Source organism: Grampus griseus (assembly GCF_964374135.1).
Source record: "Grampus griseus genome assembly, chromosome: 3".
NCBI classification, from domain to species: domain Eukaryota; kingdom Metazoa; phylum Chordata; class Mammalia; order Artiodactyla; family Delphinidae; genus Grampus; species Grampus griseus.
Genome location: NC_139019.1, coordinates 124058862 through 124072809, shown reverse-complemented (window position 1 = coordinate 124072809; position 13948 = coordinate 124058862). Strand labels below are relative to the sequence as shown.

Below are 13948 nucleotides of genomic sequence, written 5' to 3'. Positions count from 1 at the left end.
TGTCAGATGAACTATAGTATTATCCTGTTATGTTAAAAAAAAAAGTCTATTAGTTTAATTGGGCCTTCTATTCCCAGATAGAACTGAACAAAAACTATACTGTGTCACATAATAACAAACTGCAGAAGATAAAGACTAATACAAATTTATACTGGAAAAGAAAAATAAAGTGCCCATAGTTCCCTAAAATAACTCTGCTACCACGATTTTAAAACTTCTTAATCTGCAAATATTCAATAATTTTTTAAAAATTCAAAACTTTTCTAGGAACTTCAAATATGGAAATCTCCCCTAGGTAAATAATCTAAAATAATGGAAAATTCAGATGCTTAGATAAATTAGTTGCATTATATAAGAGAAAAATTAGAAACAACAGAGACAAAAGAATACAAGAAAAGGTAATTATCATTCATAGTCAGTGGAATAGAAAGCAGTAACTAAAATGATAATTATGAAGACCATGCAGCAATATGAAAAAAGGCAAACACAATATAACCAGTAACACTTACCAAGTGTTTATGCCATGCAGCGTATTGAGTGCTTTAAAAGCATTATCTCATTGAATCCTTATAATAACATCTTTATATCTATCACTGGTCCAGAGATAGTAAATGAGAGACTCAGGATCAAACTCTGGTCTCTCATTCCAGAGACAAAGTATATTAGGATGTGTTTATTTGAGTGGATAATGAAAGAAGAGAGCAGGAGAAACTATAATGAAAGGGTTTCATTGGTTGTTTTTTTGGTTTTGTTTCTGGTTTCTTTAACAATTGTTATAATACAGTTTAGATAAAAATATAATTTTAGGGCTTCCCTGGTGGCGCAGTGGTTGAGTCCGCCTGCCGATGCAGGGGACACGGGTTCGTGCCCCGGTCCGGGAAGATCCCACATGCCGCAGAGCGGCTGGGCCCGTGAGCCATGGCCGCTGAGCCTGTGCGTCCGGAACCTGTGCTCCGCAGCGGGAGAGGCCACAACAGTGAGAGACCCGCATATCGCAAAAAAAAAAAATATATATATATATATATATATATAGTTTTAAAAAAGGATTTTGAAAAAAATTTACCTCAAAACAACTTTAATGTGTACACTGCATATACCAATGATGGGTATTATTTCACAAAACTTTTTTCATTTCCTTTCGTTTATGTGCACACAGAGCAAAAGTGTTTCTCACTGTGGACTGTAATCCAAAAGTCAGAAACACTGCTTTATATCATACACACAAGGTACTGTAATAATAAAAGTCAACAAATCTATCAGTCAGTAAGAATTCCAAGAAGCCTGGAATGTTAACACAGTCTAGATAATGGCTGCCCAATAAAACTTTCTCCAATAAAGGAAATATTCTCTATCTTCACTGTCTGTACTGTCCTATACTGTAGCCACTAGCCATACTGGATCTTTAATTTAATTTAATTTAAATGCCACATGTGGCTAGTGACTACCATATTGGACAGCATAGCTCTAGCATTTGCTCCTACTTATACTATACATTCCATGTAGGTGAAAATCAACCAAACAAAATCTTACCTAAAAATATGGCAAAGCACTTCATGTGAAAGTTGATTCATATAGTCCTTTGTTTCATCTGATATTGTTTCTTCAGGAATATCATTGTTCATGAGACACGTTTTAACACTTTTCTTTCGTGGACCCATTGCTGCGTTATCTCCAGTATCAAAGAGCAAATCTCTCCTTTTGGTTACTTGAGTTCAAAGACCTGAAAGCAAGCAGTGATTAGAATAGACTAAAACACACGAAACCCAGATGCAGAAATTATCTTGGTAAAACAATGTTTATTTTAGAATACAGACAAAGGTAGTGCTATTACAATGGTACAGACTACATTCAAATTAATAAAAATACTACACGAAAAGGCACAGAACATCTTTTTCCTGAACAGCAGTAGAGATAAAAATGCATTACTTAGAATGAGCAAAAATCCAAGGAATCAGGAGTCCTGGATTCTATTCGTAGTCTGTTGCTTCCTAGCTAATTCACTCAATTTCTCCAAGCATCAAATTCCTCATATGTAAGATAAGATTAAACTAAACAAACAAAACCCTTTCCAACTCCAGGCACTTGTGATTCTAGGACTGCCCCAACACAGCAGAAAGGAGAAGACTCTTGGATTCTAGTCCTGGATCTGCCACAAACTACTTCTATAAACTTGAATCACCTTTTAAATTCTTCCTTCTCCCACCTATAAAGTGAGGGGATCAGATTTCACTGGTGGGTCACATATCCCTTTATGAATTTGATTAAAAAAAAAAACTATTAACCTTCTCCACAAAAAGCAATAACCAAAAAAACTACTTACTTTTACATGCAATTTCAGAGGAAGAATAAAACAACCCTTCTCCCTCACCCTCTCCCATAAGTATTAAGGAGCAGAGGTTAATTCACTTATGTATCAGATGTATGTTTTGTTTGTTTTTAAAATAAGCTTTAGTGAGGGAGGAAGAAGAGAAAGGAAGAGGAACGGAGTGGGGGAAATAACATAAAAGTCAGATGAGCGAACTTCTGCCCAGAGGTTTGTTTTATTTTGCAGATCAGGTTAAGAGGGAACTATGTGAAAACAGTGTCCTTTAAACAGCATTATCAATTATCTCTGGTAAAATTCGGAAACCTTATCTGGATTCAAAGTGAGAGAACTGTAGAGTTCAGAGCTTAATCATGCTATAGTGATGCAAAGAATTGCTGTCGCAAATGTGTCAATCTCTGGATTAAACAGTGTTTGCTCCCTTTTATGCACCAATGCTTTTTCTTTATTATAATCTGTTACTATCAAAAGTTTCTAAAGTGGACCCCATGCTTCCATTTTCTTACAGAGTTGCAATAAAAGTGTAATCTTTTCTTGATGACCTGAGGTTATCATTTGAATATACATTATATTCTGCAATATAGTCTCAAGGACTCCTGAACTATATGGAGTTTCTGGGGTTCCTTTGCTTCAGCAGCATATGGGAGCAAACTACAAGGCTAAGTGAATTCTTTTATTTCTTGTGTGTGTGTGTGTGTGTGTGCGTGTGTGTGTGTTTTCTGGTCTCTTCTCCCCTCACTGAAAGGTTATACACTGTGACTTCTGATTGGTGTCAGCATGCTTGCTTCTCCCTGCACTCCACCCAAACACACACACGCACCTCTAATTTGCTGCTTCTAATCAGCTATGGCCTGGGAAACCAAAGAAATAAGTTTTTAGAATTGTGTGTGGATTAATATCAACAGGCAGTTAGTAGTATGGACTTAAGGAATTCTGCAAAGAGTAGGTACATGAGCTACAGTTCACTGAATTTGTTTTTATAGAAATTTAATACACATGATCAAACGGAAACCAAATCAGCCTACAAGAAATCCTAGTTTGCAGAGGATAAAATCTTTCCAACCTGACCAAGCCACCTTTCCAATCTCATCTTTTACTTCTTATCACTTGCTCACTCCAGCCACACCAGTATCCCAGTTCATCCATTTGTTTAACATTCATCTTTTATTCCTAGTAAGCTATTAAATCTAATGTTCTTCCCTTCCTTTTTTTTTTGGCCTGGAAAACCACTATTCTGCCTTCAAAATCTAGTTAAACGTTAAGTCCTCTGAAAAAACGTCTCCTACTAAACTCCTCTTCTGAGCTCCCTGTGAGACTTAACTAACATTAGCTTCTCCCATAGCAACTTGGATAGTATTATATTGATCATGTCTCTGCCAGGAAAAGGAAGAGAATCTCAATCTCCTGCCACTGGGTGATAACAAATCACACGTCTGATGTGTGAATATCCATCAGTCTTTCCATTATTCCATATGTGCCCAGTAGCTGCAAGACTGCTAAGAACCATTTCACGCTCCTATTTTTGCCACCACAGCACTCAGTGATCTCAGAAACAAGCCTGTAACCCTGGCAAAAATGCAATCATACTTTACTCCAATAGGAACACTTAACAATTAGCTACACTGAGGCATTCAAATACGTTGACAAGGCTATAAGCCAGTACAGACCAATCCAACCATGGATTAATTCTCCAGCTATGTTATTTAGCACATGGTTCACCTTTTACACCCTCACCTTTGACAACTCTAACCGTTCATGGATACCACGTTCTTGATTTCATCCTCTAAGTGAAAATCTTTCTTGGCCCTTCCCCCTTCTTTTCCTTCAGCAAATCCACACCACTTAATAATTTCCACCCTCATCTTATGACTCCACCTTTTATTGCTCCTTATTTTGCAATACTGTGGTTTTGTGTGAATCAGATTTAGTAGCTCCAGTGCACAACATACACTTGAAATTTTAAACCAATAGATTGCACCTTAAATATCACTGAGTTTATATAAAGTTCCCTTGTTTAGAACTTACAAAAATATTTACTCACAGATATGACATTATACAACATTATAGAGAGGTTAGGTTAAGTCTCCAGCAAGCCCACAAAGATCCATTTAACCTACTATGCATTAACACTACTACCAAAGGGCCTAAATTAAGAGGACTACAACAAAAATTTAGGTGAAATTGTAACATAGTTCCCATATCACATCTAGAAATGAAAACTTGGTCATAGAGCTATTTATTTGGCAGCAGGTGGAGTAGTGACTCCCCTGCTACAAGGCTTCGGTGGGAAAGGGACTTGTGGAGATGAACGTTGGGGTAAAGGATAAGACCGCCATCTTCCATCTAGGGGCTTTAACAGTTCAGGACCCATAGCTGGAGGAAATTCCTCAGTCCTCTCCAGTCCAAGTAGGTGCCCTTGGCAATATTAAGGAGATAAAAGGCTCATTCAAGGACTCAATTATTTGCCCTCACCACCATTCAAACTCTACTTAAAAAAACAAACAACAACAAAAAAACCCCACACAACTGTTTCAACTAAAGCTGGCTTCATCATCACTTAAGTGAAATACATGACTGGACTAGGCTGAGAGCATTTCATCCCAGGCACTGAGTACAGAGGCCTGGTATCCCTGTTTGAAAAGAAAACACCATGAAAGACGGAGACCTAGTGATGACGGAGTCTCTCTTATACGTGCATGTTCTCTCTCAATTGCTTGTCTTTTAGTGGGATGAGGGATAAAAGCAGGTGAGAATAGAAAACTGCCATGACTGGTCTTCTGTGTCTTGGTTTCTTCCTACCCCTATCTCCAAAATATCACCACTCACCACTTGAGAAACTCAATAAGGTAGAGAAGGTCCAAAGCAGCAGCAAGTAGAAAGAGGAAAAGAGGGAATTCCAGTTATCAACAGTAGATAAAGATGACACATAGGAACGGGCCTAGCAGAGGAGTTATGGAGGGTAAGGGAGAGGTGAGTATAAATAACAAGTGGGTATAAACATGCAGAGACTACATTTTGCAGCACTAGGTGTCATTTTTTAGGGTCAGCAAGTCCTGGAGGCTGAGATTCTAAACCTCAAAGAAATATCATTTTGAATCCCAGAAAGTTAAAAGGTGAAGAGTCCTTCACAGACTTAAAGGGTCACACAGTTCTTAATTTTTTGTGGGTCACAAACCCATCTGAGACTATGATGAAAGCTGTACATCCCCCCAAGACAAAAACAAAACACACCCAGACTCATATATAATTTCAGGGGCTTCACAGAGACATGGAAGCTCATCCAGAGGACCCTATCCAAGGCTGGTCCCTCAATTTTTAGATGGACAAACAGAACCACAGGGTATAAGTCACTTGCCAAGGGCTTATATTGTCAGAGTTCAGGCTGGGATTCAGATTTCTCAGCCTACACTATACAACCTGTCATCAAGTCAATCCTTTGCACCTCGGCTGGCTGCCTACATTCCAGAGCTATGCCCCAGTGCTTGGAGATGCACTTCTCGATGCTCTGATAGAACTGCTGCTGACCACACCCTCCTTCACAAATTAGAGCTTGTGGTCCATCTAATTTGGCTCACACACAGTAGCCTACAGCAGCCCTGGGTCTCCTACAGTCATCCTGTGGCTGGCTGTTTAGCAGACCTTAGCCACAGGAAGCATCACTTTTGTCCTAGTGGCCCAATATGTTCTAAGTAGTAAGCCTGAATTGTTTCTGAGCATTCTTTAAACTTGAGAAACCCAACAAGGTAAGGAAGGTCCTTCTCATTAACACATAGGTGTGCTCCTCTCCTTGCAACCTGCCGGTTCAAATCTCCTCCTATCCCAAACTAGACTACACTATCCTCTACTAAGTTAATTCATTCTGGTTGCTCCCAGATTTATCCCTATCTTTTAAACCTTAACCCTCCAGGCTACTTCAACCTCTTGTTGAGGAGCACCAACATTTCCTTGCTTGCAAAAATCATTTTCCTTTTTATTCTCTACTTTCATTATAGAGGTTTTAACATGTATTGTACACAATTCTGACAATCGTTGATACCTATAAAAGTCCTATATAAACCTACTCTTTTAGTCCCTACGCACAACTTAGAAATCTTCTTACACCTGTTCCATCTTGTCAACATCCTCTTTCATCCCTGTCTTATTCTTCTAATTACTCTCTTACTCAGATCACACTGGACCCTCCAAGGTACGTGTTTGTCTCTTACTAACATACTTTATAGGGCAGCGATAAACCGACTTACCTTACAACTAATGAGAAAACTTAGGGACCTCTTCTTTTATGAAACTTTCACAATGCTGAATCAATTTCCCCATTCTGTATCTAATTAATAGCAATTTTTTAAAAAGGAGTTTCTCCAGAGAATTGTTATTTTCTATCTATTCATCAGTCCATCCAACCAACCGCTCACTCGACTACTTTTTTATTGCCTATTAGGTGCTAGGTGGTGACAAAGTCTTTCCTCCCATGAAGCTTACAGTCTCACAGTGGAGACAGATTCTACCAACAGTTTCTGACAACTCAGCCACTTCAATTACTATAACTTAAATTCCCCTTCATTAACCTCACCAAAAATATCTCTCTCCCATTTAAAACTTCCCAATGTCTTCAATCATCCTATCTGGTCAAAGGCTCCCCTGCCCTTCAGGTTTCTAACACCCTTCTTCAGTTTCTATTGGCTTCAGCTTGCTCATATCAATGTAATATTGCATGTCAATTTGACACCATTCCTCATCATAGATCTTCTATGTCTACTTCCTAGAACAGCCTCTCTTGCCTAAAGAAATGCCGCACCACATCCACCAAGCTGGTCAGATAAAAAACAAATAAGAAAACAATTATATTACTGAAAATGTCCAGGAGTCATCCAGTCCAATCTTTCATTTTCCAAGATAAGAAAAGTAAGAACCAGAGAGGTAAGCTGCCTTGCTCAAAGTCACAAACCCAGAAAGTATCAATACCAGTGCTGAAACAAGGATCCATGTCTTTAACTCTAGTTCAAGTTCAATTTTATTTCACTATGTCACTCTTCCTTACTGTAATCTAGCTTTTCCTTCTTCTCCCATTGTGTATCTTTTTTTAACTAAAGTGTGTACTTCCAGGCACACAGTCATTTAAACAAACACACAAGTCTATATTCTTTACCCAAAGAGGACATAAGAATCACAGCATCACAAATTTTAAAGAGAAAGAACCTTAGTGATAACCTAGACCAGTAATTGTCAAAAAAAGTTAAAAATTACAAGCACAGGTTTTTCAATCTATATGGCTACATAATATGTACTCTCCACACCTCACCTCTTCCCTCCCCCAGAAAATCATCGCTTTATGGAGCCATTATTTTATTCTTCATTCGTGCAGACTATGGGAAAGGGGATTAAGAACCTGTGACCTAATCTAACTTATTCGTTTGTCAGATGAGAAATCTCCAGTCCAGAAATAGGAAGGTAATCCAGCAATTTAATAGCAGTTTTAAGATAAAAAACAAAGGTTTCCTATGTTTCACATTTGCGTGTTTTACACTGCTGGTATAGGTTTCTAAAACAAAGTCTTCAGGACAGAGCTTTCCACTACACAGGAAACATAGGAACCTTACGAAGTGCCAGTTGCCCTTGGCCGATTTGGCGTCTGTAAAGAAACATGGTAGACACCTCTGATAAGTCATCTCCTGGCTACACAAAATGCAGGGAAGAGATGCTTTTCTGGCCTGTCTCTAAGGTAAGATTCCTTGAAAGGGAGTTGAGAACCTGATTTTAGAGCTAGGAGGGGGATCAGAAGCATCCAACACCTTCGTTTTACAGATACGTAAACCGTGGCACAGAGAGGGTAACGGACCTGGGCAAGGTCAGAGAGTGAGTCGGTGGACGAGGTAAGTCTAGAACTCCGGGCTCCCGATCCCTTAGCTGGCCGCCTCTCAAAGATGTATTCACTGCGTCCTGCTCAGAACATCTCCTCAGTAAGCTGACTACAGTCCTTAACACACGAGCTTAAACACTGACTTAACGTTAAAATCGTGGAACTTCTGACGCCCAGAGTGGGATGGGGGTCCCAGAAGTTGGCCAGGCCAAAAGTCCCCATTTTGTTGAGAAAATCAAGACTCAGGGAGGGTTCTGTATCCTGGGATCTTGGACCAGATTCAGGCAAGGTGGCAAACCCTGTCACCAGGGCCTAGAAGGCCAAGAACCACAAACCCAATTCCGGCTCTTCGTGGAGCTCTAGGCCCGAAAGGGGCCGAAGAACCAAGAGCCCGAGCGGTCGGGGGCCGCAGAGCCCCATCCAGCCGCCTCCACCCGCCGCACGCACCCCGGGCTCTGCAGTCCGCCGCCCGCCCCCGGCCCACCCGGCCGCCGCCTCACCTACGCCAGCCCTCCGTTTGTTGTAGTGGTGGAGGGAGGGAGAAACGCAACATACACTTCCCGCGGCCCCCACCGCCGGGGCGCTTCCGCTTCCGCCGCCCCTCGGGCACTTCCGGAGTGTTGGTATCCCGGGCTGGGCCCGCTCCCCATGCCCATGCTGGGTGTGGGGCGCGGGTGTCCAGGCCCGGCAGCCATGTTAAGCGTGGCGTTTCGGAGCGCGCTGGGGGCGCGTCCTTCATTCACGTGACAGCGGCGCCACGCCCAAAGCGTCTAGCGTCGGACGCCGGATAAATGCTCGTGATTCTGCGGTTTGTTTTTTGTTGGCTTTGGGTGAGCTTTCGGTTTTCGCGTTTCTCTTTTGTAAAGTAGCGAGCTAGGTTCCAGTAGCGATATTTCCAGAATTCGTTCACCTGAAAACAGAAAATCTTTTTTTGGGGGGGGGGGCAGTTAAAGATGTCAATGTTAAATAAGCCCTTCCCTACTTTTGTGGCATTGTCTCTACACGTAATTTACAATATTTTATAGTTTCCAAAGGGTTTTCACGTCATTGTCTCATTGAAAACTCCCTGACACCGTGACGTATGGGCAGGAGTCAGTTTAACCCGTTTTTTGTTTTTTCCTTATAAAACTTATCTTCAGAGAGGATATGGACTGAAAAAAAATGCACAACCTGGAAGTTGAGAATTATGTTTTATTCAGCGCACTTGCTGAGGACTTGAGCCCGGGAGACAGCCTCTCAGATATCTCCGACGGACTGTTCTGAAGAGGTAAGGGAGGAACCAAGATATGTAGGAGATTTTGCAAAAGAAAACAAAAACAAAACGCAAAACAAAAACGGGTAGTTGAACATGAAAATATTACTGCTGATTAAAGAAAAAACAGACATGTCAAATTAGTGACTTTAGCTCTTTTTTATGTATGAGAAGTTGTGAGAATCTGGGCTTATTGAAATCATTCCTTTGATATGTACCGTAAGCGTCTAGGGTCTGTAATCCTGTTTTTCTCCATCCTGACTCCCCGTAGGGTGCACCTTCAGGGACAGCTGCAGTGATTGATGGCTTGACGGCCACACCATTCTTTGCTAACTGAAATGGCAGGCAGCATTCGATGTCTACATAGGTAATTTCTCAGTGTCACACAGCTAGACAGAAACCCAGATTTTTACCCTCCAAATCCCGAGTTCTTGCCCCTAAGTACAGGTAACCCTTGAATACCTCTGGGATTAGGGGCCAAAAATTCATTTATAACTTTACAGTAGGTCCTCCGTATTGCAGTCCACATCTGCAGGTTCAACCAACCATAGAGTACTCGCTCTGTGACCTTGAGATGTCAGCTCTAAGCCTTGGGTTTGTTAGGTAAAAATGGACATCATTGTGGTACCTGCATAGCAAACCACTGCAGAATTTAGTGGCTAACACATAATTTGTTAGGATTCTGTGAGTTGACTGGGCTCAGCTGGGCAGTTCTAGATTGGGGTTTCATGCATTTGAAGTTCGATGTCAGCTGAGACTTTAGTTAACTTTGGGCTCCAATGGAGATTATATTGTAGGCACTTTAAGGTGTAAGCCCTCTAGGGGCTCATCTAGAGCTATCCACCAGAGTGCCTACACATGGTCTTCTCCCTCTGGTTTGGATCTCTCAGGGCAAATCGCTGGGTTCTGATAGGGAACACTCGGAAATAGAGCAGAAAGTGAGCTGTTCCAAGCCATACAGCAGGAAGCTCAAGGACAGGACTTCATATGATCTAGCCTTGGGAGTAGAAGTTACTTCTGTCACATTTTGTTAATCAAGGAATCTCCCCAGATTCAAGGGGAGATAGGGAAGATTCCTCCTCTTAATTGAACGAGTAGCAAAGAATTTATGGCCATCTTTAATTTACCACGCTTTACCACGCTTTAATTTACCTCATTTGTTTGTTTTTAACTGTTTGTTCTTGGAGGGATGTATGTAGATTTTATTAGCACATGCATCAAAAAGGAAGGCTGGTAGCCCCACCAGTACAGTCTTGAATCTGTACATGAATGATTCTTCACATGATTTCTTTTTAATTGTGGTAAAATACACATAACACAGTTTACCATTTTAACCAATTTTATGTGCACAGTGGCATTAAGTACCTCATTGGCATTAAGAATATTTACATTGTTGTGCAACTGCCCTGCCATCCACCTCCAGAATTTTTTCATCCCCCCTAATTGAAACTCTATGCCCACTAAGTAACAACCCCCACCTGCCCACCACAGCCCCTGGCAACCACCGTCCTACTCCCTGTACCTCATATAAGTGGACAATATTTGTCCCTGTTTGTTTGGCTTTTTTCACTTAGCATAATGTTTTTAAGGTTCATCCATGCTGTAGCATGTGTCAGGCTTTTCTTTTTAAGGCTGAATAATATTGCATTGTATGCATGTATTATATTTTGTTCTTTCATCCATCAGTGGACATTTGGGTTGCTTCCCAAACGTCTGTTGTGAATAGACATTTGTGAATAATGCTTCAGGTAATATTAGTGTGCAGATATCTCTTCTAGATCCAGCTTTCCATTCTTTTGGATATATACCCCAAAGTGGGATTGCTAGATCACATGGTAATTTTTAATTTTTCCATAGCAGTTGCACCATTTTACAATCTCACCAACAGTGCAAGGGTTCCAATTTCTCCACCACCTTTCTCTCATTTGTGTTTTGTGAGGTAATATTTGTAATCCACTTAAAGAGTGCCTGGCACATAGCAAATATTCCGCAAAGGTTAGCAGTTACTGTTTGATTCTTCAGAAGCCTCTTTTTCTTCCTTCTTCTCAGCAGTGTTTGAAGTTGCAAGGGCTGAATTCTTAGGTTGTGATATTCTTAGCATGAAGTTCACTTTCAGAAGCATCATAAATTTTCCCAAGTTACATAAGGAAATGCTGTGAAAGGATGTTGTACGTAGGTATGTGCGTAGGGAATCGAAGTTTCAAAACCAAACACAAGGTGGTAGATTAGGCATGCACACACACGCACACACACAAAAGGAAAAAAGAAAAGAAAAGGCTGCATAGGAGGCTTTTATAAACATGAGGTCGGAGTGAGCATAAAGGAACAAGGCCCTTGTTCATCATTTTTAATTTGGACCATACTGTTCAAGATCAAGGTTATGTCCCAAGAAAGTGAAAAGATTTAGAATGAAACTTCAGAAACTCAAAAAGCTTTCTTTTAAATAATTAGCCTTGGTACTTCCCTGGAGGTCGAATGGTTAAGACTCTGTGCTTCCACTGCAGGGGGCACGGGTTCCATCCCTGGTCGGAGAACCAAGATCCCGCGTGCTGCGTGGTGCAGCAGAAAAAAATAACAAATAAATAAATAGCCTTACTGTGTTTTCCCTGTCACTGCTTCTAGTGCTGATCTTTTAGCCTGATCTCTAGAGGTGTGAGAGTAAATAAGTTATTTTTTTAGAAAAAATGTTGTTTGAAATGCCAAGAGCTATTTACCATCAGCCAACGTTTACTAAGAGACTACATGGGACCTGGGAATATGTTAGACAGGGCTGCAAAGATGACTAGGAAACAGTCTCTGCTCCTAGGTAATCTGGGAGACATCATCTACAAGAACACTTGAGTGAAATTTGGGAAATCCTGGCACAGTGGAATGTCAGGATGCCCAGGCAGCACAGAAGACACTGAGTGAGTCCAGGCTCTATGCAGCTACACTTGAAATAGTAATTACAGACACCCTCTTCAGCTCACTTCTCCTTCCCCCATGAGCTTCTCTGTCACTACTTCTTAGTTGTGTCTCTGTATCATCATCCTGGCTCTAGTGTCTCTCTTGCAAATTCTTATTGTTTTGTTTTGTATTTTTTTAATCACAATGTCTCTCTACCAACCCTTTTAAATACATGATTATATTTAATCCCTATGAACTCTGTAAGTATTGCTTGCCCCATCTTACAGGTAATGTATCTCAGGTTCAGAGAGGTTAAGTATTTTGCTAAAGCTCACACAGCCAGTAAATAAAGATAATCATTGTGAAATTTTCCCTGTCTTACTTCAAAACCCATATTCCTCTTGTGCAATCTTATAATTTTTCCTCCAAATAACAATCTGATTAATCTTCCTAAAGCACACTGGGTAATGTGTCAATGGCTCATTTTTTCTTCAACTTTAAACCTTGAAGTATACATTTGTAACTTGTTAATCAGACTTCCAAGGCCCAGTATTCATTGGTTGCAGCCTACCATTTCAATCTCATTTTGCTTCACAAACGTCACGTCCTATGTGCACACAGGACTCACTGTTTCCCCTTACATACCCTATGACTCTCCTGACCTTGACTAAATGAGCAAGTTGCCCCCCCATAAGTAGAAGGTGAATCAACCTCATCCAGCTGTTACAAGGAAAGAAATGGAAAGTTCTGGTGAACTGGGCCCAGCTAGGTGAGCCCAATACTGAGATGGAAACTGATCTCCCTTAGCAGGTAGAAAGCAGTTGTAGTTTTCAAAAGCTGGTTGCACTTTGAGCCTGACATGGTTCATTAATTCATTCAACAAATATTTTGGGGGCGAGGCATTGGACTAGGTGCAAGGGAACAATGATGATAAGTGGATATGTTTCTACCTGCAGTTTGGTAAATGGAGACAATCAAATAAACATCCAGGTGAATCAGTTTCTCAAACATAAACGGGGGGCTGGGCACACAGTTAAGTTTAGTTGAAGAAGGGATTAAGGAAAGGATAAATACACTCAATTTTTGCTTTTAAGCACTTCAATTGTTTAACAAAAAACCTTCACAAGTAAATGTTACAAGTCTATTCAATTAAACATAAATATGGCAAATGACAACTTTTCAAAATGCCAATAACATTTACAGTCTTAATAAAATTTTTATTCTCTTAAAATTCTAAATTTAATTCAATAATTAAAAATTTCAAGTTGGAAACATAAGATTCATCCATCATATTCTTTACTATGCTATATTTTCTTAAAATATAAATATTTTAAATTACAATTATTTGTAGACTGTTTCTTAACCCAAACTACAATATAGATGTGATTTATTCCTCATTTCTGTGCTTACGTTTAATCTTTTGGAGGTTATAAGACACTTACTTAAAAAATTCAATTCCCTGTACTGGGGGATTGCAGTTGCATATTGATGGGGGGGTGGCTAAGCCCCATGATTTCCCTTCTTCCCACCCCCAACCCTTTTCCTTTTGGCTCTTGAACTATGAGAACACCTGCCTGGGGGTGGTAGCAGCCATTATGTCATCATGTAGATGGAGTCTGTATGGGAGATGATG

General features: G+C 40.4%; 1 protein-coding gene across 5 annotated transcripts in view; it reads right to left on the bottom strand.

Moving 5' to 3' along the window:
- FBXO38 (F-box protein 38) overlaps positions 1–8755 on the bottom strand; it is a 52234-nt gene extending 43479 nt beyond the window's left edge. For all 5 annotated transcript variants that reach the window (XM_082652133.1, XM_082652135.1, XM_082652134.1 and 2 more), the window contains exons 1-2: positions 8678–8755; positions 1531–1720 (exon numbers count right to left, since the gene is read on the bottom strand). In XM_082652133.1, the coding sequence (XP_082508259.1) occupies positions 1531–1658 (128 nt within the window). In that variant the 5' untranslated portion in view covers positions 1659–1720; positions 8678–8755. The remainder of the gene's footprint in view (positions 1–1530; positions 1721–8677) is intronic.
- Between the last annotated feature and the right edge of the window lie 5193 nt (positions 8756–13948).